Here is a 23,915-nt window from a genome sequence, read left to right on the forward strand (position 1 = left end):
TCGACCACCGTCCACTTCTTCTCAGCCTTAAGATACGGTTCCACAAGACCGAGGAGTACCTCCTCAACCGAAAATCGACATGGCAAGTTTGAAAGACGAAAAATGTAGAGCAGATTTCCGCCTACTTGTGTCTATCCATGTTGGAGTAGGAAGCAGGAGTAGGAAGAAGCTTTGCGATGAGGATTTCTCCAGAAAGTGCATCCAGGACGCTGCAAGGGAAACACTTGCGGTTCAAATGCGCGAAAGAAGTTTGCCTGTGCATCTGCGGAGGCAAGATCCACGTACAATTCTGTATGTGTCGCCCACAGCACTGGTGATTTCAACCAGGAAAAGCGTCTTAGAAGGCAGCTGAGTCGTCAGCTGCAACAAGACCGCCATAAGATGGACGCCGAGAGCGAAGGAGTCCGAGAAAGCATGAGAGGACAAGAACCCTCAGAAAGCCTATGCTTTATTAAAGCAGTATAGCGGCAATATGAAAAGATGTTTTCCAGTCCTCAACACTGCTAGTAGAACTGCACAGCTCTCGATGAAGCAACCCTCCCAGTTTCGAGAAATCACTTCAAGACCTTGCTGAACCGGCAAGCGCCGTCAGCTCCTGAACTTGAGCACGTTCATAGACCGACATATGCGGTTAACGAGGAACCACAGACGGAGTCGAAGGTTCTGATGTGTATCCAAAAGAAAATGGAAAGTCTGGTGGAGATGGTAGGATTAGTGCAGAAAAGCTGAAATATCCTCGTCCACTTGGGATTCGTGAGACGACGAAGATCATCCGTTCGATAAGGATCAACAAAAGGATATCGGACTCGTAGAGACGCGCTATCATATTTCCGCTCTAAAAGAAGATCGATCTACAATTGACCACGTGTTCATTGTTAAGAGAGATATGAAAATCTGGCAGCGGTATTCGAAGCCAATGCAATTAGCGTTTCCGGGCTATGAAGCCACTTTCGAATCTCGTCATCAAGGCCAACTTTCCTGGTACTCCGCGCCGACGGAGTACCAGGAAAGTTCGCTCGCTTGCTTGATGACATGAATCAACAAACAACTGCCGCAGTTCGAACACCAACCGGATGTACGTCGTTTAACTGAAGTAACTGAAGTACTTTTGAGGTAGTAATAACAGGGGCAGTGGCAGGACTCTTCCTGTTCAATTTGGCCATCGGCGACATTATGCAAAGAACAGTAGATCGATATCCTGACGATATTATCCTCAAATCAGAACGCCACTTGATCGGTCCTCAGTACGCTGACGATGTTGTTATATTCGCAGAAAGCAGTACGAAACTTCAACATGTTATCAATCTTGTATCGAAGCTGGCTGCAGTCTGTGGACTATGTCTACGCCCTGATAAATGCAAACAGATGTGGATCTCTTCGAGACCTCGAACGGGAATCAGGGTGGACGGACAACCGATAAGACTCGTTGATGAGTTCTGTTACCCAGGCTGTACTCTGAAGAACAACGGCAGTTACGAGAAAGCTATTAGGCAAAGATACACTGATACTAGTTCTGCATTTAATTCCTTAACGAAATTCCTGTAGTCAGCCCCCATCACTAACGAAGTCAAGCTGCGGGTCTACCTGTCCGCAATTCGCTTCATCATGATGTACGGATCGGAGACTTGGGCAGCACCATCTAAGGTGATGGAGAGGATTGATTGCACGGAATGAAAGCTGCTTAGGCGGCTACTTGGCTACTTTTGACAAAGAGTATGCCACAATGAAGATCTTTACGCAGAAATTGATGTTGTATACCGGTGGATGACACGTGGAAGATGCCCACATCTTGCACCGCCTTCGAAAGTGACTAAAGTAAATCGTCTTCGCTTGTTCAACGAGCTCTGAGGAGTTTGTAGGGTTCGAGCTGGAAGAAGCCACCTGGCCGAAAACGGAAGTTCTGGACTGGTGAAAGAGTACCTGAGGACACTCGGCGTGGATAGGCAGTTCAGGTGAGACGTGAGGTTTCGCAGAATATGGAATAGCGACGAATGGATAGATTCTGTGCAAGCTCTCGCAGAAGATCGAGAAGGTTGGGCAGAGCTGTGTTCAAGGACGGCACACTTCGGCGAAGATGCGGGTAGTCGCGTCAGGCGATGACATCAGCCCGCCGATTAAGTCAAGTATGTCAAGTCATATACATATTTCTAAAGCATTACTCGATGTATGGGTGTTCTTCCTGACGTAAAAATGACGTAAACAGCTTCATCGTACTGATAAAGATAAGTTCTACATCAAATCATGTAAGCTGTTGTGTACTATTTAAGCAACCGTTTGTGTGGGTGTTTCCACTTTTTGAAGAAGGCATGGCACCAAGTTGAGGCAAACGTGAAAGGAAATAGATACGTGGAGGATTCATAGAGGTGCAATGCAACACGTGCAGTGGCCATGAATATGGAACGGTTGCAACATAATTTACCTTTCGCGACATCTGCACAAAGTTATTGCGCACGACGATCCGACGCCGTGGGATCCATCACACTCCATTTCAAAGTTATCTGGTTCGACGCCATTGGACCCGTCGCACACTCTTCTATAGGTATCTGGAGCCGGCGCACTAATCTGACGCCGGTGGACCCGTTATACCCCCTTCTATACGTATCTGACGCCGGTGGACCCGTCGCACTCCCTTCCATAGGTATCTGGCGCTGCTGGACCCGTCACACCCCCTCGCCCAGGGACCCGTCGCACTACCTTCTATAGGTTTCCTTCGCCGGCGCACTAATCTGACGCCGGTGGATCCGTTGCACCTCCTTCTATACGCATCTGGCGCCAGTGGAACCGTCGCACTACCTTCTATAGGTTTCCTTCGCCGGCACACTAATCTGACGCCGGTGGATCCGTTGCACCTCCTTCTATACGTATCTGGCGCCAGTGGAACCGTCGCACACCCTTCTGCACGTACTTGTCGCCGGTGGGCCCGTCGGACCCCCTTCTATACGTATCTGGCGCCGGTGGACCGTCGCACACCCCTCTATGCGTATCTGGCGCCGGTGGACCCGTCGCACTACCTTCTATAGATTTCCTTAACATATACATATACACATACACATACACATACACACACATACACATACACATACACATACATACACATACACATACACATACACATACACATACACACACATACACATACACATACACATACACATATACACATACACATACACATACACATATACACATACACATATACACATACACATACACATGCACATACACATACACATACATGCACATACACATACACATACACATACATATACACATACACATACACATACACATACACATACACATACACATACACACACATACACATACACACACACATACACATACATACACATACACATACACATACACATACACATACACACACATACACATACACATACATACACATACACATACACATACACATACACATACACACATACACATACACATACACATATACACATACACATACACATACACATACACATACACATACACACACATACACATACACACACACACACACGATAGTTTTGCACATATTAGGTCACAGGTATTTCGTACATCATATCCTACTGATATCACTTGATTGACCAAGACTTGAATTTGATCGAAAACAGCTGAAGAATTATCTGCTGAGTTGTGAGCTAGTCTCATATTAAACAGTTTTTGTACTATTTGAGACCTGTTTGTGGTTTTATTGCAGTATGTTTCCTGCAGTGTTTTTCAGTTCAGATCCAGTTGTAGTTTTCTCGAATCTGTTTTATATCTTTTATGGCAGTCTGAGCTCTGGCTCTCAAGTTTTCCTTGAGTAGCAGTATTTTTTCTATGAAATTTAGCTCTTTGCTTTTGTGAACTAGTGTCTCGAAAGTAGTCCAGTATTCTTCAGCATCTTCGTGAAACTTTGGTAGAGATGCTTGGGGAGGTTTTATCGATAGATAACGGCATTGTCCCGTTTGATTGTGTACCGAGTCGACTGAATTTGGCAAACCTGATTGTGAAGTGCTCGGTTCACTCTTATTATGGTTGCTATTTTGTTCACCCCACGGATCTCCCTCAATAGAGAGATCACAGCCGGTTAGTCGCGAGGCTACGTGGCGCGTCCCCGGGTGGCGGATAGGGGGCTAATCGCGAACCAAAAGCGACCTTGTGCTTGCCCAGAGACGCAGGTGGATTCAGGGGATGGACTCCCTGTTTCTGCTGAGCCATTATTGACTCATGACATCCTTGTATCCCGCACGTCGGTCCGGCCAAAAGCCTGCAATCAAGTGACTGGGAGGTGCAAGGGAGGCGGTTTGGAGTCGCCTCCAACAAATAAGCTCCACATGTCCACTCCGGGAGAACGGAAGTTCTCCCAGAAACTCATGGGACTAGAGGCTTGCAACCTGTCCATGGGTTTTAAAATTTTCACGCAAAACACAGTAATAGAAAAGAGTCTCCTGATTCCGGAGGAAAGCCTGGTACGGTAGCGCCAGGTAGGACGGGGCTGCAAGAGTCATGTAGGCTACCAAAACGGAAAAGGACAAGGATGGCGATCTGTACTTATACGCACGTACGCTTGCATCGGAAGCGGCATAGAAGATCTGATGATGCAAGCCAAGAAGATCAAGTACGACGTCATCGGACTGACCGAGACGAGACGACGTCACCCTCTCAACGCCATATATGAAACTGGAGAAGAACTGTTCTTAGGAACATGCGACAGTAGAGGTGTTGGTGGAGTTGGCGTCTTTGTCAACACGAGTATGGCAAAGAACATCGACTCTTTTGAACAACTTACGACCCGAATCGGACGTCTGCGGATGAGAAGATGTGGCCCAACACCAGCTTTGACTATCTTCGTCGCTTACGCTCCAACATCAAGCTACGAAGAAGAAGAAGTCAAAGCTTTCTATATGGACCTGGAGAAGTTCCACCGAGAAGACCATGCCTTCTACAAGGTCATAATTGGCGATTTCAACGCCAAGGTTGGCCCAAGAAGAACGCCGGAGGAACTTCACATCGGGACCCACTGCCTACAATGGAATGACCAGGGGGAGAGGCTCTCCAAGTTCATCATGAGGACTAAGACCATCCATGGGAACTCGCAATTCCAGAAGCCCTCCTCTCTACGCTGGACGTAGGAGTCACCCGGTGGAGGGTACCGTAATGAAATAGACCACATCATCGCCAATAAAAGGTTCTGCCGACGGACGTCGGTGTTGTACCAAAGTTCTATACGGGATCGGACCATCGCCTCCTCCGAGGAAGATTTTCCTTCACAAGGAGAGCAGAGAAAGCCGCCAAGTTCAGAGAGAGAAATCCCAGGACTACCATCAACTGGGATCTCTTCGCTACGTTACCCGGCTTTTGGGAAGATTCCGCAATGGACAACATCGACGAGGAATATGACCGGCTTGTTGAACACCTTCACGACTGCGCGATGAAGGCTGAGAGTTTTAAAACCACCAAGAGGCGCCTGTCTCTTTAAACTCTTGAGCTGATACGCCAGCGTGGAGCAGCACGAGCCGCAGGGAACCAAGAACTCACGTCCGAGCTCGCAAGGCTTTGCAGAGAGGCGATAAAGGAAGACCTTAAAGAGAGAAGAGCAGAAGTGCTGGCTGAAGAGAGGAGGGGAAAAGCATCCGCTATGCCCGTCGAGACTTCGCCAGTCGCAAGACGAGGATGACTGCTCTCCGGAACCCAAAATGAACAGCCATCGATAAGGGGGATGGAGAAAATCATCTACGACTTCTACTCTGATCTCTTTGACAGCCATGTCCACTTGCCTCCTCACCATCTGAGGGAAGACGGACAAGTCATTTCAGAGGTTCTCCCGTCCGAGATACGACATGCTATCATGTCGGTAAGAAATCGTACGGTACCCGGTCCCGACAGAATAAGACCAGAACACCTGAAGAGCCTTCCGCCAGAACTCATCAACACCCTGGCGAGGCTCTTTACACGTTATCTGTCGGAATGCAAGGTTCCTAAACAGTGGAAGACCAGCAAGACCGCGTTGTTGTATAAAAAGGGAGATCCACATGACATCGGCAACTATCGCCCAATCTGCTTACTGTCCGTCATCTACAAGCTCTTTACAAGAGTAATCCTTAATAGGATTGCAAACGTCTTGGATGAAGGACAGCCATGCGAGCAAGCACTGTTTCGAAAAGGATTCAGCACGATTAACCACATTCACACTGCTTCGAAACTCATCGAGGTATCACGAGAGTACAAGATACCGCTCTGTCTCGCCTTCATTGACTTAAAGAAGGCCTTCGACGCAGTTGAGATGGAAGCGGTCGTGGAAGCCTTGGACAACCATGGCATCCCTGTGCAGTACATAAAGGTACTTCGAGAGTTGTACAGCAGCTTCACGACCGGAATTTCGCCATTCTACAAGAACATCATCATTGACGTGAAGAGGGGGGTTCGACAGTGTGATACAATTTCTTCCAAAATATTCACAGCCACCCTCGAGAACGTAATGCGAAAGTTGGAATGGGACTACATGGGAGTGAAGATTGATTCGTTCCGGTTTTTCAGCCGAATCTACAAAAGACGATGTTCATGCGGAACGGATGGGTCTCGGATTCCCCATTCACGCTCAACGGAACGAACATCCGAATGCGCCAGCTATCATATCCGAATGCACCAGCGTTCATCTGGGTCGGGAACTGAACATGATGAACGACCTGACCCCTGAGCTGGGCAGAAGGAGACGAGCGGCTTGGGGAACGTACAAAAGCATTGAGGATGTAGTGAAGAAGACCAGAAACACCCGGCTCGGTGCTCACCTCTTCAACACCACCGTACTTCCTGCTTTGACCTATGCTTCGGAAACCTGGGCATTTCGCAAGCAGGAAGAAAACGCGGTGAGCGTCATTGAACGCGCAATTGAGAGAGTGATGCTAGGAGTATCCCGTTTCACGCAAGTGAGGGACGGGATTCGAAGTTCTCTCCTACGTCAACGATCGAAGATTAGAGACGCCGCCGCGTTTGCCAAGGAAAGTAAAATAAGGTGGGCCGGACACGTGATGCGCTTTAATGACAACCATTGGACCAGAGCCGTGAGCGACTGGGTTCCCCGCAATACTAAGCGCACTACAGGAAGACCGCCGACCCGGTGGTCAGATTTCTTCACGAAGTCCTTCAAAGAAAAATATGATGCTCTTCGTGTCCAACGCGAAAGGAGGAACCACTGGGCTACTCTGGCACGCGATCGGGACAAATGGAAGAATTACTGACGCCCGCTCGACCAGTTCGAAGATCAACGGGAGTCAAGGTGATCATGGTGATTTTGTTCACCATCGTCATTTTGTGTGATTTGGGTTTTTACCTCATCTAAGTTTTGGTTTTTACCTCTTGTAGTGTACCCGAGTTTTACACTCATTCTGTCCAAAATGCAACTGCTTTCTTCTAATCGTGCAGTTAATATGAATATAAGGTCATTTGCCTCTGCTATATCTATTTGCAGTTGAGATTCATCTTCAATTTGCTCTATTTTGAGCATTAAATCTTTCTTCTCAGATTTATTTTTATAGTTTTTGTACTCGTCCCTTATTTCATTTTCATTCGTTTTCATTTCATTTTCATTTTCATTACAATTTTTGCAGATTTTCTCTGCCCTCCCTAATCTGCCTGATACCGCTCGTTAAGAGGGTAATTGCTGACCTACATTTTTCGTAGCTCTCTTCGTCTACGGTAGAGTAATCAGCCTTTGTTGTGTACTCTTTGTATCTGGAGACTAAATTTTTGAGCGTTGATGCTCTCAACACAATTGCTGTCTTATGGAAATGAAGAACCATTTTTTGGCAAAATCTTTCCAAAATTTACTCTGCTGTGATTATTCAGAGATTTAGCTCCAGGTACTGAGTACGGGAGCGAGATTACTCGCAATTAAGGTGAGTCACTCTGATTAACTTCAGAGATTTAACTCCAGGTACGTTGTGTACGGGAGAAAATTACTCACAACTGACGTGAGCTACTCTAATTTATTTCAGAGATTTAGCTCCTTTTACTTTGTACGGGAGCGTTCCCAAAAACGGGATGAATCAATGGATTCTAGGTCTTTGGTTGGACCTATGTGCTCTTTATTAATGAGATAGTCTCTTCTGCTGGCCTCGAAAATGATACTCTTTGCCGCGGGAGTATTGACTTGTTTTAGCCGATGCACCAGACTATATAAGTGGGTGACTAGAGACCTAGGGCTTTCATCACCCTAATTGAACACACCGAAACGGTGGTTCGGTGGAATGTGTTTATTACACAGTAGGCAGAGAATGTGAACGAAGTAATGAGTGGGCAGAGCGTTGTCTGCCGCACTCTTGGACGATACAAGTCGTTATGCCACGAAAATAACTATAACAGCGAACGGTACTTTATAGCACGCCCCTTATCTATCATCGGGGTCGATCATAGTCCTTAAGTTATTGTATTTTTTTGTTCACATATTTATTTTCCATGTTAATGTCCTTTTTTTATTTGAAAGAGAGCGAGGGTAGGTAAGGAAACAAAAAAAGAACATTAACATGGAAATAAATACAATTCTGAGCCAAATTTCAAAAGCGAAACATGAACAAAGCCAAAACAATAACTTCTCAGATCTATAAAGCAATGGCAAATACAGCAAACATTAAAAAAAACTGAAAAAAAAGGAACCTAAAGGACGAAAAATCAGAAAAAAAGCAAAACAATGAAAAATTACAAAAAATTCGATCAGAGTGACGTCACTTGGCAAAATTCGGCAAACTGCCGTGAAGCAGTCTGCGAGCGGTCAAAGGCTGCGTTGCCTCAGCGTGACCGCTCGTGCAAGTACACTCTACTTCACGTCGTTTTGACTCAACTGTATTTGTTGAAAACCACATGCATGGGGTATCTTAATCTTTCCGTTAATTCATCAGTTATAGTCGGCGCAAAACGTACCGGAGTGACGCATCACGGGCCCCGCCCAATCGCGGCAGGTTGGGTCGCTAGAAGCTCTGCTGTATCTTGGACTCCATCGCGATGTGAAGAGGGTGCGTGGTTACGAGCATTCCTTACGAACTCGCCGCGAAGCTAGAAGATTCCCAAGCTCTGTCAAAACAATAAAAAGAACTATTTTGAAATTTCCACAGCTGAAGCACTGTTCTCTTCGAATCTAAGCAATTTTATTCTCTGCTAAAGATTCTCCTACAAAGGTTCCGGTTAAAATGTAGTTGGAGACGGGAGCGCTCAGTGGCGCCCTTAATTGCCAAAGTAAATAATTAAATACATCAGGGTCCTAAGACCAATGCATTACGACATGTAATGTTAGAGCGTTGAGAAATAAGGGCGCCACTGAGTGGCCCCAACTACATTTTCCTCAAGGTTCCTTCTAGAACTAAGGTACGAGCATACTCAGCAATATAGTCTTGCTAATCTGTGTGCTCACGGAAAATGCTGAGAAAAGGACACCGTTGCTTAAAACCAACTGAACTAATTGCTTTTGTGAACCCAATACTGAAGAAATTCTATACTGAAGAGTTTCCCAGAGCATTTCTGCTCAGGTCCAGAAAAAACTCCTGGAGTCTCTGGAACCCTTCATCTTTGTCGCTTGTTTTAATGGATCTAAATTCTCATGATTAGTTTTTGTGAATTTTCAGAAATTGAACGGCTTAGCTAGTGCTCAACGATGAAATTGTAATACTAATTCAATTACTCATCAGTGGTTTTCCAAATACAATGCGATGACTACATAAAATAAGTTTTTCTCAGTGATTCTCAAGCCTTGCATTTGTGTTAACGTCCGACTTCTGTTTCTTTCAATTTGTTTTAGATGATTCATCCTCGAATAATCATAAAGTTAGTTTAAAGTTTTTGGCGTTAATTAATCCACTTGCCCCGATGCGCCCCCACCTTCACTTCAATTTAGAATCTTTTGAGGTTTACGAACGTGCAAATGGCCTGTACAATGACTTGCTATGGCTAGCCGATGTGTCAATTCAGTATTTTTGTCCTCCCAGACAAGTCTAGTAGCAATTTATCGACCCTGGAGGGATGAAAGGCTTGGTGAGCAATAGGGCAGGCTCGAGCCTCCGATCGATTATGCAGGAAACGGAACCTCTCACCGCTGCACTACACTCGCTCAACCGAATTATCATATTCCGCAAGAAACATGCTCGTACATAGAAGAATATTATGGATAGCCACTCAGTATGCATCTTTCAGACTGATGCACAATTCAAGTCCACATATTTCTGAGAAGACAGACAAAAAAGAAACGTAAGAAAAAGAGGTATTTCTAAGAGCGATATTGAGTGGATGACTGCAAGCAAATGATTTTCGGATGTAGCAAAGAGAGGCCTCAGTAGATGACATTATTCATCAGCAGATCAGTGGACTGTGCAGGCTGAAAATTGGAAGATTTACTGAAGTTTCTGCCAATCTCAACCCCATGCTAGCACATGTCATTAATGTCATTTCCTAACCAACAGTGTCAGCTTTACACATATTTCAAAAAGTAACCTACGATGTTGTGTGCAAGACAGATGGATGTTAGTCTGTATTGAATGCACATCTATCCTCACAGTAAAGAAAGTACTTCTAAAAACAACAGTTGAGTGAATCTGTATTATATAACAGTAAATAGCAGAAGTGGGCCTGACCTCCACTCACTATTCAAGTTTCAAATACTTCCATTTACATCAAAAGGATCCACAACACGGTTTTAGCTAAGACTCCTAACCTCGCCAGTGGAGCTGCTACGCGACCGCACGTGCAGCCGTTGAAGTATAATTATATGAGACCCGCATCACGTTGTTAGTGAAGGCGTCCACTGGCAGCCCTCCAAAATATGCGGTGAGCTTGTCAGAGCTGACAGTTTTTTTTTCTTATAGTTCTTTCTGGATAGGATTACGTAGTCCTGGCAAATCCCCTTCCATAAGTCCTATCGATTGTTATGTTTTGTTCCTGAGGTGCTTCTGAGATCACAGATTGTATACCTTGCGCAAGTAAATAGAGAAGAGAACAGCAAAGCGAACGGTGAAAGTAATGTAAAAGTACTTTGTCAAGACTACTTGTCATATTTATGGATACTTCATCACAAAGAATATGAAACTATTGCGCATATTGCGTCAGTTTAGATGGACCACTTTATTTGAAGCGAATTTTAAATGCAACATGGTATCGTGGTAAGAATGGGTAAATAAAATGGAATTCAAGTCTGCTCGTTTGGCTTGGTTTTATCGACTTTTAACTTTTTTTTTGTTATAAAAGGTACGGAACTAGCCGTAACTTACGAAGACGGCAATTGACTCCAGCATACTTTATCATTATTCTACGTCTGGTAGCACATACATACGTTAGTGCCCATTTCAGGGACCAAAGCAGCTACAGACATGCAAATGTTGACCCCTTATCGCGAAGGGTATAACACTTTGGTGACAATATCATAGAGGATGTTTCTTGTATTGTTTCATTGTCAATTTGCTTATTATACAGCTGATTTCTCCGAAATAAACGTTATAAGCAGTACTATTTGTTTTACTAAAAGAAAACTCTGCGAAGCACAGTTAGGAGTAGTCGAAGTGTATGCAGCTTTGATTAATCATAAGAAAAGTACATGCATATATAATGTATGCTACGTAAAGTATCGTAAGTCGTGTAGAAACACTGGCCTGACACATCGGATAGCCTCTACATGTCATTGCTTAAAGGCAGCATACCACGAATCTGAGGTGTTGCGGATTTCAGGTGGAGTATCCCTATACGGGGTCGTAGATTATGGAGACGGGGTGGTTCCGCTCATCTCTCCCTGCATTACTGCAAACAGCTGCCTCCAGAATGAGGTTTTGTACGACACCATCTATTGCAACACTCCACCTCTTGCGCCGCCTCCGCCCTGCGATTCGTCGAAAATCAATTCGAACTGCCCGATAGGTAGTAAGGGACGCTACGCGTGCAAAGGTGGTACGCTGCAATAGAAGGCATCGTACAAAGCCGCATTCAGGGCCGGCTGCTTGCAGTGATTCAGGGAGAGATGGGCGGAACCACCCCGGTCTCCATAATCCACGACCCCGTATACGGATATCCCACCTAAAATCCTTACCACTCCAGATTCGTGGTATGCTGCTTTTAAGCTAGGCATGAGTTCGTAAACCTCATCCGAATATCGATGAAACGCGTTGGCGCATCCCAAACCAATTGATTATCACCAGCCACTTTATCACTTACTTGATTTGTCTTGTAGGTACAATTCTAAGTTTTCTTCCTATGTTGCAAAAATTTCCGCGGTTGTCTTTGGTCAGTAAAAGGGGGAGGGGGCAGCTGATCATCGATTCATTGTTTTTATTCTCTCCAACAAGTCTTTATCGACCCTGGAGGGATGAAAGGCTTGGTTTGCGATAGGGCGGTTTCGAACCATCGAACACAGCGGGCCTCTAACCAGCTGCGCTACACTCATTTCGTCAATAATAGTCAGCTTATTTGAGATGAAATAATGTAAGATCTTTCTGCAGATGAAGAACGCTTTTTTGCCTTTGTTTTAAACATTAATTTCATTCTTATCATATTCTTTTGTGAAACGTTAAGTCAGAACCGGAAGAGTTGCATTCTTAACACTGCATTAGAGTTTTGAAAGATAGTAGTGGTTCTTTGCAGATTCCAGTCAAGAGAAACTGGAAAAAGGCATTTGTGATGATTATCCTTCAGGTGAAATAGATATAAATAAACGCCAAAGGTGCTTTGCCCCACCATTTTGATTTTTTTTAATCTGACGGAAAGAATGACATGACCTTCCGGTGTCTTCAATACAGCGATTCAGAGCGAAACGGTAAGGTTCAGCAAATAACACTATGGCTTTTCAGAATTTGAGAGACGTATTATGCACCACGGCATAATACGTCTCTCAAATTCGTTCAGACGCAGAATACTTGTTTATTCAGACAACATTAATGTTAGAAAAGAATTGCTGCAGAATTACTCGGAACCTGATCTCTGAACTGCTTTCCACACATTTATGACGCCATGAGTTGTTTTGTATGCATCTTTATCATTTTCCTCTTAACCTTTTGAAAACAGTGGTAACGTGATTCGCTTCGTCTCCTTCATTTTTACACGCTGCTGCTGTAAATAAAGATGGTCAAAGAACGCTCACAAAACACTGCCTACGTCTAACATATCTCCGCAAGACTTCCTATTCTTTATTTTTTTGGACACAAACCTGAACCTCCGATGCAGTCGGTGGTTCATTGATGTACATGTCGGTCTCTAGATGCGCTCGAATTCTGGAACCTATGCAACTTGACGATTCAGCAAGGGACTGAAATGCTTCTTCTACATTGGAGGGGTTGCTTGCCACAGAGGTACTCCGTCGGCAGTGCTCAGAACATATGAGCATCTTCATCTTCCCGCTGCACAATCTCAGTAAAGCCTATTTTTTTTCTTTTTTTTTTTGTTCATCAACCTCTCCAAGTTCCTTCGCTTTCAACGTTCCTTCGTTCTAGCGATCACGTTTCACTCGACAACGTAACTTTTCTCTCAGATGCTTCTCTTAGTTGGAATCATGAGTGGTCCGGATGACTCATAGAGAATTGCACATATATCTTGTCTCCACAAATGCAAATCGAACTTTTGCGGACTTGAGAGATTTCTTTGCAGCATACTGAATACCCTTTGTGGTGAAGTCTGCCCCGTGAAAGGCCTTCTGGTCCTTTCTCCACTACTAAACAACACTCACTGACCGATTGCTTTCTTCATTCTTCATATTTCAGACCGGTCTCGCTTCGTATAAGGTGGAACACCTCAGCTTCGTTCCTAGAAACTTTCCTTTAAGCTTGAAACAACTGGCCGGTGGTCGATTTCTGGACATCCGAGAAAGGAATTCCTCTTGTCAGAAAGTAATCGAGTTGAGGTTGAAGAGTTATCATTATACGCTTGCACTGTTCTTCAGACCTTAAGAAGGGCCTCCTTCTATTGTTGTTCTGCACTTGCATTACGGGATGATATCATACTTGTATCACACCGGATTGTTGTTTTTTGCATCTTCCATCTCTGTGTTCGCATAAATTCCGATGTTAACCACTTTATTAACCACGTTTGACCGGCTACTTTGGACACATATAATCACACAAATGTTGGGCCTTTACGGTGTGGTTTTTAAAATTTCTACATCTTCCTGCAGTACAGAGACGCATCTTGACGATGTTAAGTCAAATGTTTTACAGGGTTATTTTAATCATAACTCACAGCTATTGCACAACCTCTCACGTTCTTCTCATCAGAATGATCGCGGTAAACGCTGCAATTCTTTAATTTTGCCTTAAATGGAGCACAGAACAAAGACTTTTATTCGGCAAACGTTTCCGCGTAGTCGCCTTCTTCAGAGCCTGGAAAGCTAAAACATATATAGTGCTTTCTCAAATTCTCTTTAACAATTCATCATAAGACAAGTTTCATAAAACATATCATAATATAAGACAAGACAGTGACAAGTTTCCAGTGCTTCCATTTTTTCATGTTGTTGTGAAAAGAAAATTTCGTAGGCTAAAGGCGCAAACGTTCAAATCTGCTTCGACAATGATGGGACAAGTCCGAGAGTGTCAGACTAAGCACCAACGCTGGAAAGTACTGAGATGGGTGGGACGGATTCTTCAGCGTCAGATAGATGCGCCTGTAACTTTCCGCCTGTGACGGCTTGAAAGTGGTGGCTTGTTGATGACGATTGGCGTTAAGCTTGCGGTTACATGACCGCTTTGTGGGAGGGTGCGATCTTCCAGAAGAGCAAAGCAGGGAATTGCTGCCGAGGCCACATTTTCCACACTTGACTCCACATGCATCCTCATGTGCCGTTTTCAGTCAGAGGGGCACAGATTCAGTTTTGTCGCCAGTGCTGTCTTGGAAACTGAACCCAGTAACCGTGGACATCTCCCGACGTGGTGATTGTCAGAATTCTCGTCCACGGTGCAGAATAGGCAGCTGGACTTAGGAGCAGTTCTTTTCAGAAGTGTTTGGCAGACTTTTTCAAGACTGTCGAGGCGGGGGAGTAGATGGTGTAGTAGTGCGGCGGTGTCGCACCTATCCAGATCGTCCAACTCGGAGAGCATAGCATCAGCAGAAGAAGACATGATTTTGTGTTTCTTGATGTTTCTCGCTATTATTTGTACATGTTTAAGAGGTCTGTATCTTGAACCTGTCCTCAACGAACACCCTGGATGTAATTTTCACTGCTCTTGATGATGCGCCAAAGTGTTTTTCAGTGCATAATAAAAAATGTTGTAATTAACTGCGGGCACCCGAGAAGGCACATCGTTGTAAATGGAGTACTTTGTCCAAAACGATGATATCCTTAAGAGAGCCGACCGAGATAATATGCTTTTGTGCATGCGCATATGAACATAATTGATAACATGTACATACAATCGATAATGAACAGATGTTAGCCTTGTACATTTTCTCGGGTTGAAACAGATCAAATCCGTATCGTGTACGACACTATGAAATACAAAGTTCGCACCTACATAATTTATGGTTCTTCTGATCTTTTTGATATCTGATCTATTTTTGCTTCGCTTCCGCTGTGGTTGTTTCTTCGTCGAAGCCGCTGTGGTAGTTTTTTCGACTGGTAGCCCGCAAGCGGGCAGCTCAGTAAGCTCGATAGCAGCAAGCGCTAATGTAAAGAAGCGAACTGTGTGAGACTGGAAGATTCAGAAGTTTTGCAAATATATGTATATGTACAGGTGACTTGTTAGCACGAATTTCTTGTGCTTACTACCACACTGGACTGCACATTCTTCCCTCCCGGCGGACTTCTGCTAACTTAGCCGCAAGTCTGGTTACCTTCGTTGGCTCCATATTTGAGTGTGAACTGCTGGGTTTCACATAAGGCTGTGACCAACTGTTGTTTTCGGAACTCGCACGTAGCTTTAGTTCCGCACCTTTTTTTTTCTAAAGGTAGCTTTGCATCGTTGTTGCTTCGAAGTGTGCTAATTGAGTCTTCTGGACACAGGAAGTTGTTTACTGAGTTGCTGTACTGGCACCTGATCCTGCTTATGCAGTTATGAAATCGAGTTTGAGTTTCTGTGTAAGAACACTGCGCTGCAACTTAGAAATGTTCCGGAAGAGCAAATGAAGCGTTTTCGATATCGCAAATCGTCTTTTTTTCTTTTTTTTGCGATGAAACTTGCAGGTTTCTGTACTGAGATCTCACAGTGGTGTTAACTAACTCCGTTTGACGGGCGCATACGGAGAAAGCGATTGGGTGAAGAATAGTGTCTCGTTGGAAAAGTATACCTCTATTTCCAAGTTAATTTCGGGATTCCAGTGAGGATATGTGACCAAGTTTTGCGATAAGTTTTGCAAATAATGATGCTGCTGAGCGAATGTTTGAGATGTTCCGTATTTCGCTGGTCTGGGCAATACTATAGGCAGATTAGAGGCTTGGCCATGGGACAAAGACTTGCGCCTACATTAGCCGTTGCTTTCATGTCTAAAGTGGAAAAACCCCTACTGGAACGCAAACCTTTATTGTACTGCCGATACATAGATGATTGTTGCATTGTATGTCCAACACAAGCTGAAATGGACTCTTGCTTCGATCTCTTAAATAAACAATCCCAGTACATAAAGTTCACGAGGGAAAAACCTAAAGACAACTGGCTGCCGTTTCTCAATGTCCAGGTTCATTTGTGTAGGGGAAATTGGAAAACAAAATGGTATCGAAAACCAAGTTGTAAAAACATTCTGATTCACTACCAATCGGCGCACCCCTGGAGAACCAAAAAGTCAGTCATTGAAAATATGACTTTAAGACTGCGGCAACGGTTTCATCTGAAGCTCAAGGGCGCATTGCCTCCATAAACATGGATAACCGCATTGCCCAGTCCAATGGGTACCCAGCAAAGGTCTCTCATTCAAATCGGAGCCATGCAACTGAGCGGCGCTGCCACAGGGTAGAACAAGCAACAAAGATCCCTTTCTGCCTTCCTTTTATTTCGGATGACATGAACAATGCAGTGCGAGCAAGCTTACGACAGGCGGGTCTGCAAGACTCAGTCAGAGTAGTGGACATAACACCTGTAAACCTCAAGCAGCAGCTAGTCCGCAATCGCGCATATGACAGACTTTGTGAGACACCGAATTGCATCGTTTGTCCAAGCGGGAGGCAGGGTGATTGCGTGGTATCGGGGGTTATCTACCTAATCACCTGTCAGTTATATGGGGCTGAGTACATTGGCGAAACAGGAAGATCACTATGTATCCGCGTCAAGGAGCATCTAGACGGGCTCGTAAAATCAAAAACATCATCCCCTTTAAGTGCTCATCGCAGACAGTGTCATGACAACACCCCTTTCAAGATAGCTGTCACTATCTTGGCACGCGAATCAGACGTTCTAGCGCGAAAAACATTGGAAGCGTTTTATATCACGGCCAAAAGTCCTATCATGAATCGTAAAGAAGAATGCATCGCTGTGACCAACGAGCCTGCGCCATATCAGGACCTTTGCGGGTTTTGACCTACGGGGTCAGAGGCGGGGGTATCGTTACTAGTTAATACTAGCGGCGCAACTCTCACAACTGGTGGTCCGCTAACATCACGATTTCGTGGCTATCAAGGTGAGCGCTGGTCTGCTTTTCTAACATTGCTTTTAAATAATCTGTTTGCTAAATCATATCTTGTGGGATGACGAGGCGTTTGAGAGAGTAGATTACACGTGTCTTTGATTTTTCCAGGCTCTGAAGAAGGCGACGACGCCGAAACGTTAGCCAGAATAAAGATCAATAACAATCTTGGTTCAGCTTAAGAAAGTAGTACACGATATGTGATCACTTTGTACACTCGTTTGGTTATAGGTATTTGTGTAACTCTATAAAAGATGGCATGAAACACCCACAAAATAGTCCCCGCAGCTACTGAAGCATTCGTAGCACACTGGATATTTTGCTGCCGATTTGTGTCCGTTCTTGTCATTTTTCTGAAGCTCTCAGTGACTTTAACATATTTGAATTCCACTGGTTTTTTTTTTGACAAATTTAGCTGTGTCCATTGTTTTATTTCCATAAAAATTTCAATGCATAATTTTGACTGCAGTTTGTTGAAGTACAACTCTCCGTACTCATAATGGCGCCGAGTTTCTCCACTGCAGACTAAATCTGCGTTGTGTCGCATGTAACCATGCTGGCATCCCTGTGCGTTTGGCCTTAGTGCGCACAGCACAAATTTGGGCTGCCGATGAACCAAGAAGAGGAGTTAAATTGGAAGTGTTTGCGGGAATGGCTAAACGACCTGGTTGATTCCTCTGTCGGTCTCCTAACATTGAACGTTTGGCTTTTCTGACTAGTTTCGATGTAGGACAAATAAGGATGATCGATCATCGTTATCAAGTAAGTCATCACTGCTACTGTAGCAATGGCACAAGCTGGCCAACAGTGTGGATTCCCTTAGAGACTCTTTCTGAGGAGATTTGATGGTCACAAAGGTCAGGTATTTTGCACGTTAATGATTGGTCTTGAGCGCTGTTAAATTTCATAACACGCGAATGTAACTCAATCTTGTCATTAGTCGGAACAACTGGAAGAGGAAAACTTAGATTCTATATGTGATCCGAGAGAATCCTTCACTTAATATTGAAACAAAGTTTGGAACTGGCCTGCTGGTATTGCTTTGATATGCCATTTTTGCATAACGTATTTGATATCAGCCCTTTTGTGGGTAAAATTGGGGAAATCAGGCAAAAGAATATTAACGTCATTACAATTTGTGGGCTTATGGAAATGGAGCTTTGTGTATCATCCAGTCATTCTTCAAAATTTTTTATGAAGTCATATGCTCGCATTTTTGATGTACAGGTGAGGATATGTCTCTAATTGCTTGCTGTGAGAGGTTCATCACAGATAATATTATTGCCGTTCAAATATTCTGTGAAATTACGTATTTCTAGAGGTAAAATTTTGATGAGCGGACGTTGGATGGTCCGATGATTTAAATAAGGACTTTTTCTGGCCTTATTAGGTTAGCGGAGATCATGATCTCCACTACTTCTCCGTACGGCCAACTTTCTCTAGGTATTATTACCAGATCTAGTTCGAGTGATGATATTTTCGAATGTGTTGATTTGAAATGTCTCGGTTGTTTTTAACCCATTTTCCCATTTTCAAGTATCGAGACTTGGGTGCGTATCGTTAGGTACCCACAGCTTCCGCGACAGCTTATCCTTACGGCCAATGACTGGCAACGTCGATCGTTAATTGCACTGCGAAACGTTCAATGGTTAGAGTTACAGTTCAATGACGAAAGTACAGTTAGTCATTGTACTTTCGCCACCGAACGCTACTGAAACCGTTGGCTTTTCTGACTAGCTTGGATGTGGCATGGCAAATAAAAATATCGATATCATCGTTATCAAGTAAACCATCACTGCAACTGTAGCAATGGTACCAGCTGCCCAACAGTGTGGATTCCCTTAGAGACTCTTCGTGAGGAGATAATGGTGGTCACAAAAGTCAGGTCTTTCGCACGTTACCGGTTGCTCTTCAGTGCTGTTATATTGCAAACTACACGAATGTACCTCAACCTTGTCACCGGTTGGAAAGACTGGAAGAGAAAAAGTCAGATTCTTGTTGTGATCTGAGAAAATCTTGTATTCATTATTGAAACAAAGAAAGGATACTTTAATGGTATTATTCTGACTACACCTTAGCTGCATAAGATATTTGATGTTAGTGCTTTTGTAGCTATGCTTGCGGATATCAGGCAAGGGAATGATAACATAATCACGGCATGAAGGCTTATGGAAATTGAGCTCTGTGTGTTATCCAATCCTTCTTCGAACTCCTTTATGACATCATATGCTCGCATTTTTGATGCGCAGGTCAAGATCTGTCTTTTGTTGCTTGTTGAGGAAGGTTCCTCACAGACTGTATTATCGCTGTTCCGAACTTTTGCGGAACTTCGTATTTCTAGAGAAAAAATTTCATTTAGCGTGACGTTGAATGATCCGACGATTTAAATAAGGACTTGCTGGCCTCATTATTAGTAGCACAGGTCATGACCTCCACTACTTTGCAGAGTTCATGACCTCAACCCAATTGAGTTTTATGCCGTTATTTTTCACTCTTAAAATACTCACTGTAATATTTAAATGGTTGATTTGAATAGAGATTTCTGAATCTATCCTGTTAAAGAGTATTTCTTGTCTAAATTCGAATAGACATTTGCGCCTTGACGCGCAGACCATTTCTGCGGTGTGCCTTGTGTAACCATGTTGACAAGCGAATGTAGCACTTTTGAATGCTAAAGTGAACGAAGTGACTATTACTAAAGTGTTCGCAATTAGAGAAGGTGGTTTGAACGTACTCAATTTGCACTCGACTTGTACATTAGTTCTTCTCCGCCTTTGTTTTCGGCATTTGCGTATGGAACATACCATACTTATCATTACGAGAATAGAGTACAAGATAATGAATACAGTAAGAACGGCGCCAAATGGCCAGCAATGTGGATTTGCTGAGAGTGCTCTACTCAAGATTATTGAAGACTCTGCGCAGTATTCTGGATGCTCACATATTTCGATCACTGGTGTTACTTCGTTTCTCGAGTAGAGACGTATTTTCACCGTTACAGGCTGGTCCAAAGGTGAAACAGGAAGAGTATACCTAATTTCTTCCGTAACATTTTTGAATGACTTGCATTCATTATCAAAGCACAATTCGCATTGTCCTTTAGGAGGTGTTATAAACGCGATATCTTTATCCCAGGTAATACCGGTATTTGGCTACGCATCACCCGGGTTGATTAGAAAGAAGGATAACGATGCCGTTATTAGGCAGGATACTGTTGATCGAGCAGATGTAAGGGTCACTGATCTGTCGAGGTCTGCTTCGAATTCTCGAATGACGTTTAAAGCGCGAGATTTGGAGGTTCTGGCTAGATGATTTCTGGACTGAGCTGCAGTTGGCATATGGATACCATTAACCATGATCTCAGAGTTTCGTTCAACCAATTGTTGGTTGTCAGGCTCTGAACGAATTTCTAGAGGGTATACTTTATTGACTGGTCCTTGCAAAATTTTGTGGCTAGGCATTAGAATTTTAGCGGACCTTCTCATGCCGTCTGCGCTCGGTACTAACTGTTCTATTTTACCGTATACCCATTGTCCTCTGGGCATTGATTCCTGTTCAAACAATACAATTTCGCCGATTTGTGGGATTTTACTCACATGACGTTTCTGATTCATTTGATACCTGTGGATTTCATGTAAAATAATGAGATATTCAGTATTCCATTTCTCCCAGAACTTTGTTGCTATGTTTTCTGAAAATGTCAGCGCTTCGTAAGCTTGAGCAGCTGTTTGTATCAACTCTGGCTCAAATGCAGGATCGTTTCTGAAATCGAATAGTTCAGAGCTTCGAACTGAAAATTGAAAAACTTTCAAATCCCCTTGTAGAAAATCAATAGGTCTGAGTGGAATTTCAGAAAGATCGGTTGCTGGGAGTTTTGTGAGTGGGCGTGTATTTATGACTTACTTGACTTAATCGGCGGGCTGATGTCATCGCCTGACGCGATTACCCGCATCTTCGCCGAGGTGTGCCGTGCGAGAGCTTGCACAGAATCAATCCATTCGTCGCTATTCCATATTCTGCGAAACCTTGCGTCTCGCCTGAACTGCCTAGCCACGCCGAGTGTCCTCAGGTCCTCTTTCACCGCCTCAGTCCAGAACTTCCGTTTTCGGCCAGGTGGCCTCTTCCAGCTCGAACCCGACGAACTCCTCAGAACTCGTTGAACAAGGCGATCTGCCGGTCTCCTTAATATATGACCAAAGAAGCAAAGACGATTTACTTTCGCCACTTTCGATGGCGGTGCAAGATGTTGATGTTTTCCACGTGTCATCCGCCGGTATACCACATCAATTTCTGCGTAAAGATCTTCATCGTGACATACCCTAGGCCAAAAGTAGCCAAGTAGCCATGTAAGCAGCTTTCGTTCCGTGCAGTCAAGCCTCTCCATAACCGTTGATGGTGCTGCCCAAGTCTCCGATCCGTACATCATGATGGGGCGAATTGCGGATAGGTAGACTCGCAGCTTGACTTCGTTGGTGATGGGGGTCGACCACAGGCATTTCGTTAAGGAGTTAAATGCAGATGTCCGCTAAAATTCTAATGTCTATAGCCACAAAATTTTGCAAGGACCAGTCAATAAATTATACTCTCTAGAAATTCGTTCAGAGCCTGACAACTAACAATTGGTTGCACAAAACTCTGAGATCAAGATAAACCATAGTTGCAAGTTCGTATAAGTGATTTGCCGTTTAGAAATGTGATTGAGAATGTTTACTATCCTGCTTTGAATTGTAGATGGAAGCCACTCTTCCATCTCCAGGAAAACAAAAATATGTTTCAAAAAATGTTCCACTGATCAGTTTAATGCCATATTTCTTTATTTTTTCTCGTTTTCTAGGCGTTTCTTTTTGCACATTTTGCTAAATGAAATCGACATCTAACGCGGATGCTGACGCTGACGAGGTCGACTAATGCCTCGCAGACATGGATTGTACCTGAAAGCATATCTCGGAGATGCAGAGGTGTCTGTTCCCCACTAATACAACTAACCTAGTTATGTTGAATTTAGGCGGAGAATAAATTCAATATAACTAGGTGGAAATGAAGCGATAAAATGCTCTTAAAAGGAGTTAAAAGAATTGTACAAAGTTGCATTCTATGAAACGTACAAGCAAGTATTGAAATGTTATATTTGCCATGCACTCCATAGAAACGTTATATCTATAAAGAGCTGACAAAACGCTCATGGTTTTTTTGAATTACAATTCGTTTACGTTGATATGAGAGGGGCGAATGGGATCACATTTTTCCCCACAATTAACGACCCCGTATAGGCATAACCCGCCTGAAACCCGTACCACCTCAGATTCGTAGGGTGGTGTCTTTAAATACTTTTGTGTCTAAATTTACAACTAATGTGTCGTACCTTTTCAAAATCCAGGACTGGCTATTCAGAGTCTTCTCGCATGTCCAATCACTTCTTTCAGATGTCCAAACATGGTCCTGTACGTAGCCACATCCTTGTACCAAGTGACTACATGCAAAATCCGGACCTGAAGACTGGATTTCTACTGCAATACGATAAAAATTCTACAGTTCATAGTATCTCTGTTGCTCAGAAGCTTTCTGCATGAATTGAATAAAGTTGTATCTTATCCATTCGATTCAAGAGAGTGAAGGAATTCAACTTACTGACCCCATCAAGTCAAGAACCTCATTTTGACGTGTCATCTAAAGTAAGAGAGTTTAATGATGGGCGGGATGAGCATAATGTACAGGATGAGCAGAATACAACTTGCGGACTTATGCAAAGTAGGATTGCTCGAGCTGAGTTCATTCTGCAGCAAACATAATAAGGACTGGACAGTTCCCGTTTAAGTCTTTAATTGTAATCATTTTACAATTTTAAACATGTAGGCGTAGATTGACTAGTATAACCGCAGATTTTGGACCTACCTACATTATTACGAGTTATGTTTAAAGTTACAGAAATGCTGCAAAAGTGGAGCAATCGATGTACGAGATTGACAGCAACTGCAACATCTACAGTCTCGCACTATGACCATTTAACTGACTGCGAAGAGAGGAGCTGGAGTGGGAAACTAATCATAGCGTCATTTCATAAGAACGTTAACAAGAAGTGGTCGCAAAATGCTTTTCAAACCGAATAATTATAAAAGATGAATATGGACTCATAAGACACAAATCTAGAATTCGAAATGCAAATCTGCCCGTAGGTGTGAAATGCTGAACCACAGCAATAATAAAGAAATAAAAAATTGCATGTGTGCCTCCACAGCTGTCTTGAAAGCAGAGTTATCCATTTGGAAGTGGTAGAAAGCCTTAGCACAGCACCGTTTCTCAATAGTATCATCTGATTTGTATCGCGCAGAGCTGTACCTCTGTTGATGAGAAGA

General features: G+C 43.6%; 5 protein-coding genes across 8 annotated transcripts in view; 4 read left to right on the forward strand and 1 right to left on the reverse strand.

Annotated features, from left to right (window-relative positions):
* RB195_023352 (uncharacterized protein) overlaps positions 1-1,545 on the forward strand; it is a gene marked incomplete at both ends in the record, with an annotated part of 32,611 nt that extends 31,066 nt beyond the window's left edge. Inside the window, 6 exons of one of the 2 annotated variants that reach the window (XM_064210748.1) lie at positions 33-139; positions 193-459; positions 565-705; positions 785-903; positions 969-1,075; positions 1,127-1,545. In XM_064210748.1, the coding sequence (XP_064066628.1) occupies positions 33-139; positions 193-459; positions 565-705; positions 785-903; positions 969-1,075; positions 1,127-1,545 (1,160 nt within the window). The remainder of the gene's footprint in view (positions 1-32; positions 140-192; positions 460-564; positions 706-784; positions 904-968; positions 1,076-1,126) is intronic. The other variant, XM_064210747.1, reaches the window with a different exon arrangement.
* Positions 1,546-4,589: 3,044 nt separating this feature from the next.
* RB195_023354 (uncharacterized protein) lies at positions 4,590-5,126 on the forward strand (the record flags this gene model as incomplete). The annotated part of the gene is made up of 1 exon (XM_064210750.1): positions 4,590-5,126. One exon carries the CDS (start codon positions 4,590-4,592, stop codon positions 5,124-5,126), a length of 537 nt encoding a protein of 178 aa, XP_064066631.1.
* A 587-nt stretch (positions 5,127-5,713) lies between these two features.
* RB195_023355 (uncharacterized protein) lies at positions 5,714-7,232 on the forward strand (the record flags this gene model as incomplete). Of its 2 annotated transcripts, XM_064210752.1 has the most annotated exons (2): positions 5,714-6,425; positions 6,532-7,232. In XM_064210752.1, 2 exons carry the CDS (start codon positions 5,714-5,716, stop codon positions 7,230-7,232), a joined length of 1,413 nt encoding a protein of 470 aa, XP_064066632.1. The 2 variants fall into 2 exon arrangements, with proteins under 2 accessions (XP_064066632.1, XP_064066633.1); XM_064210751.1 differs by having other exon boundaries at positions 5,714-6,691.
* Positions 7,233-16,943: 9,711 nt separating this feature from the next.
* Positions 16,944-17,456, forward strand: RB195_023356 (uncharacterized protein; the record flags this gene model as incomplete). Its single annotated transcript, XM_064210753.1, has 1 exon — positions 16,944-17,456. One exon carries the CDS (start codon positions 16,944-16,946, stop codon positions 17,454-17,456), a length of 513 nt encoding a protein of 170 aa, XP_064066634.1.
* A 3,258-nt stretch (positions 17,457-20,714) lies between these two features.
* RB195_023357 (uncharacterized protein) lies at positions 20,715-21,988 on the reverse strand (the record flags this gene model as incomplete). 2 transcript variants are annotated; one of them, XM_064210754.1, is made up of 2 exons in its annotated part: positions 20,715-21,352; positions 21,466-21,988. In XM_064210754.1, the coding sequence occupies 2 exons, from the start codon at positions 21,986-21,988 to the stop codon at positions 20,715-20,717; spliced, it is 1,161 nt and encodes a 386-aa protein (XP_064066635.1). The 2 variants fall into 2 exon arrangements, with proteins under 2 accessions (XP_064066635.1, XP_064066636.1); XM_064210755.1 differs by having other exon boundaries at positions 21,466-21,985.
* Between the last annotated feature and the right edge of the window lie 1,927 nt (positions 21,989-23,915).

The sequence above is a fragment of the Necator americanus genome, chromosome X, assembly GCF_031761385.1.
Source record: "Necator americanus strain Aroian chromosome X, whole genome shotgun sequence".
Lineage (NCBI taxonomy): Eukaryota > Metazoa > Nematoda > Chromadorea > Rhabditida > Ancylostomatidae > Necator > Necator americanus.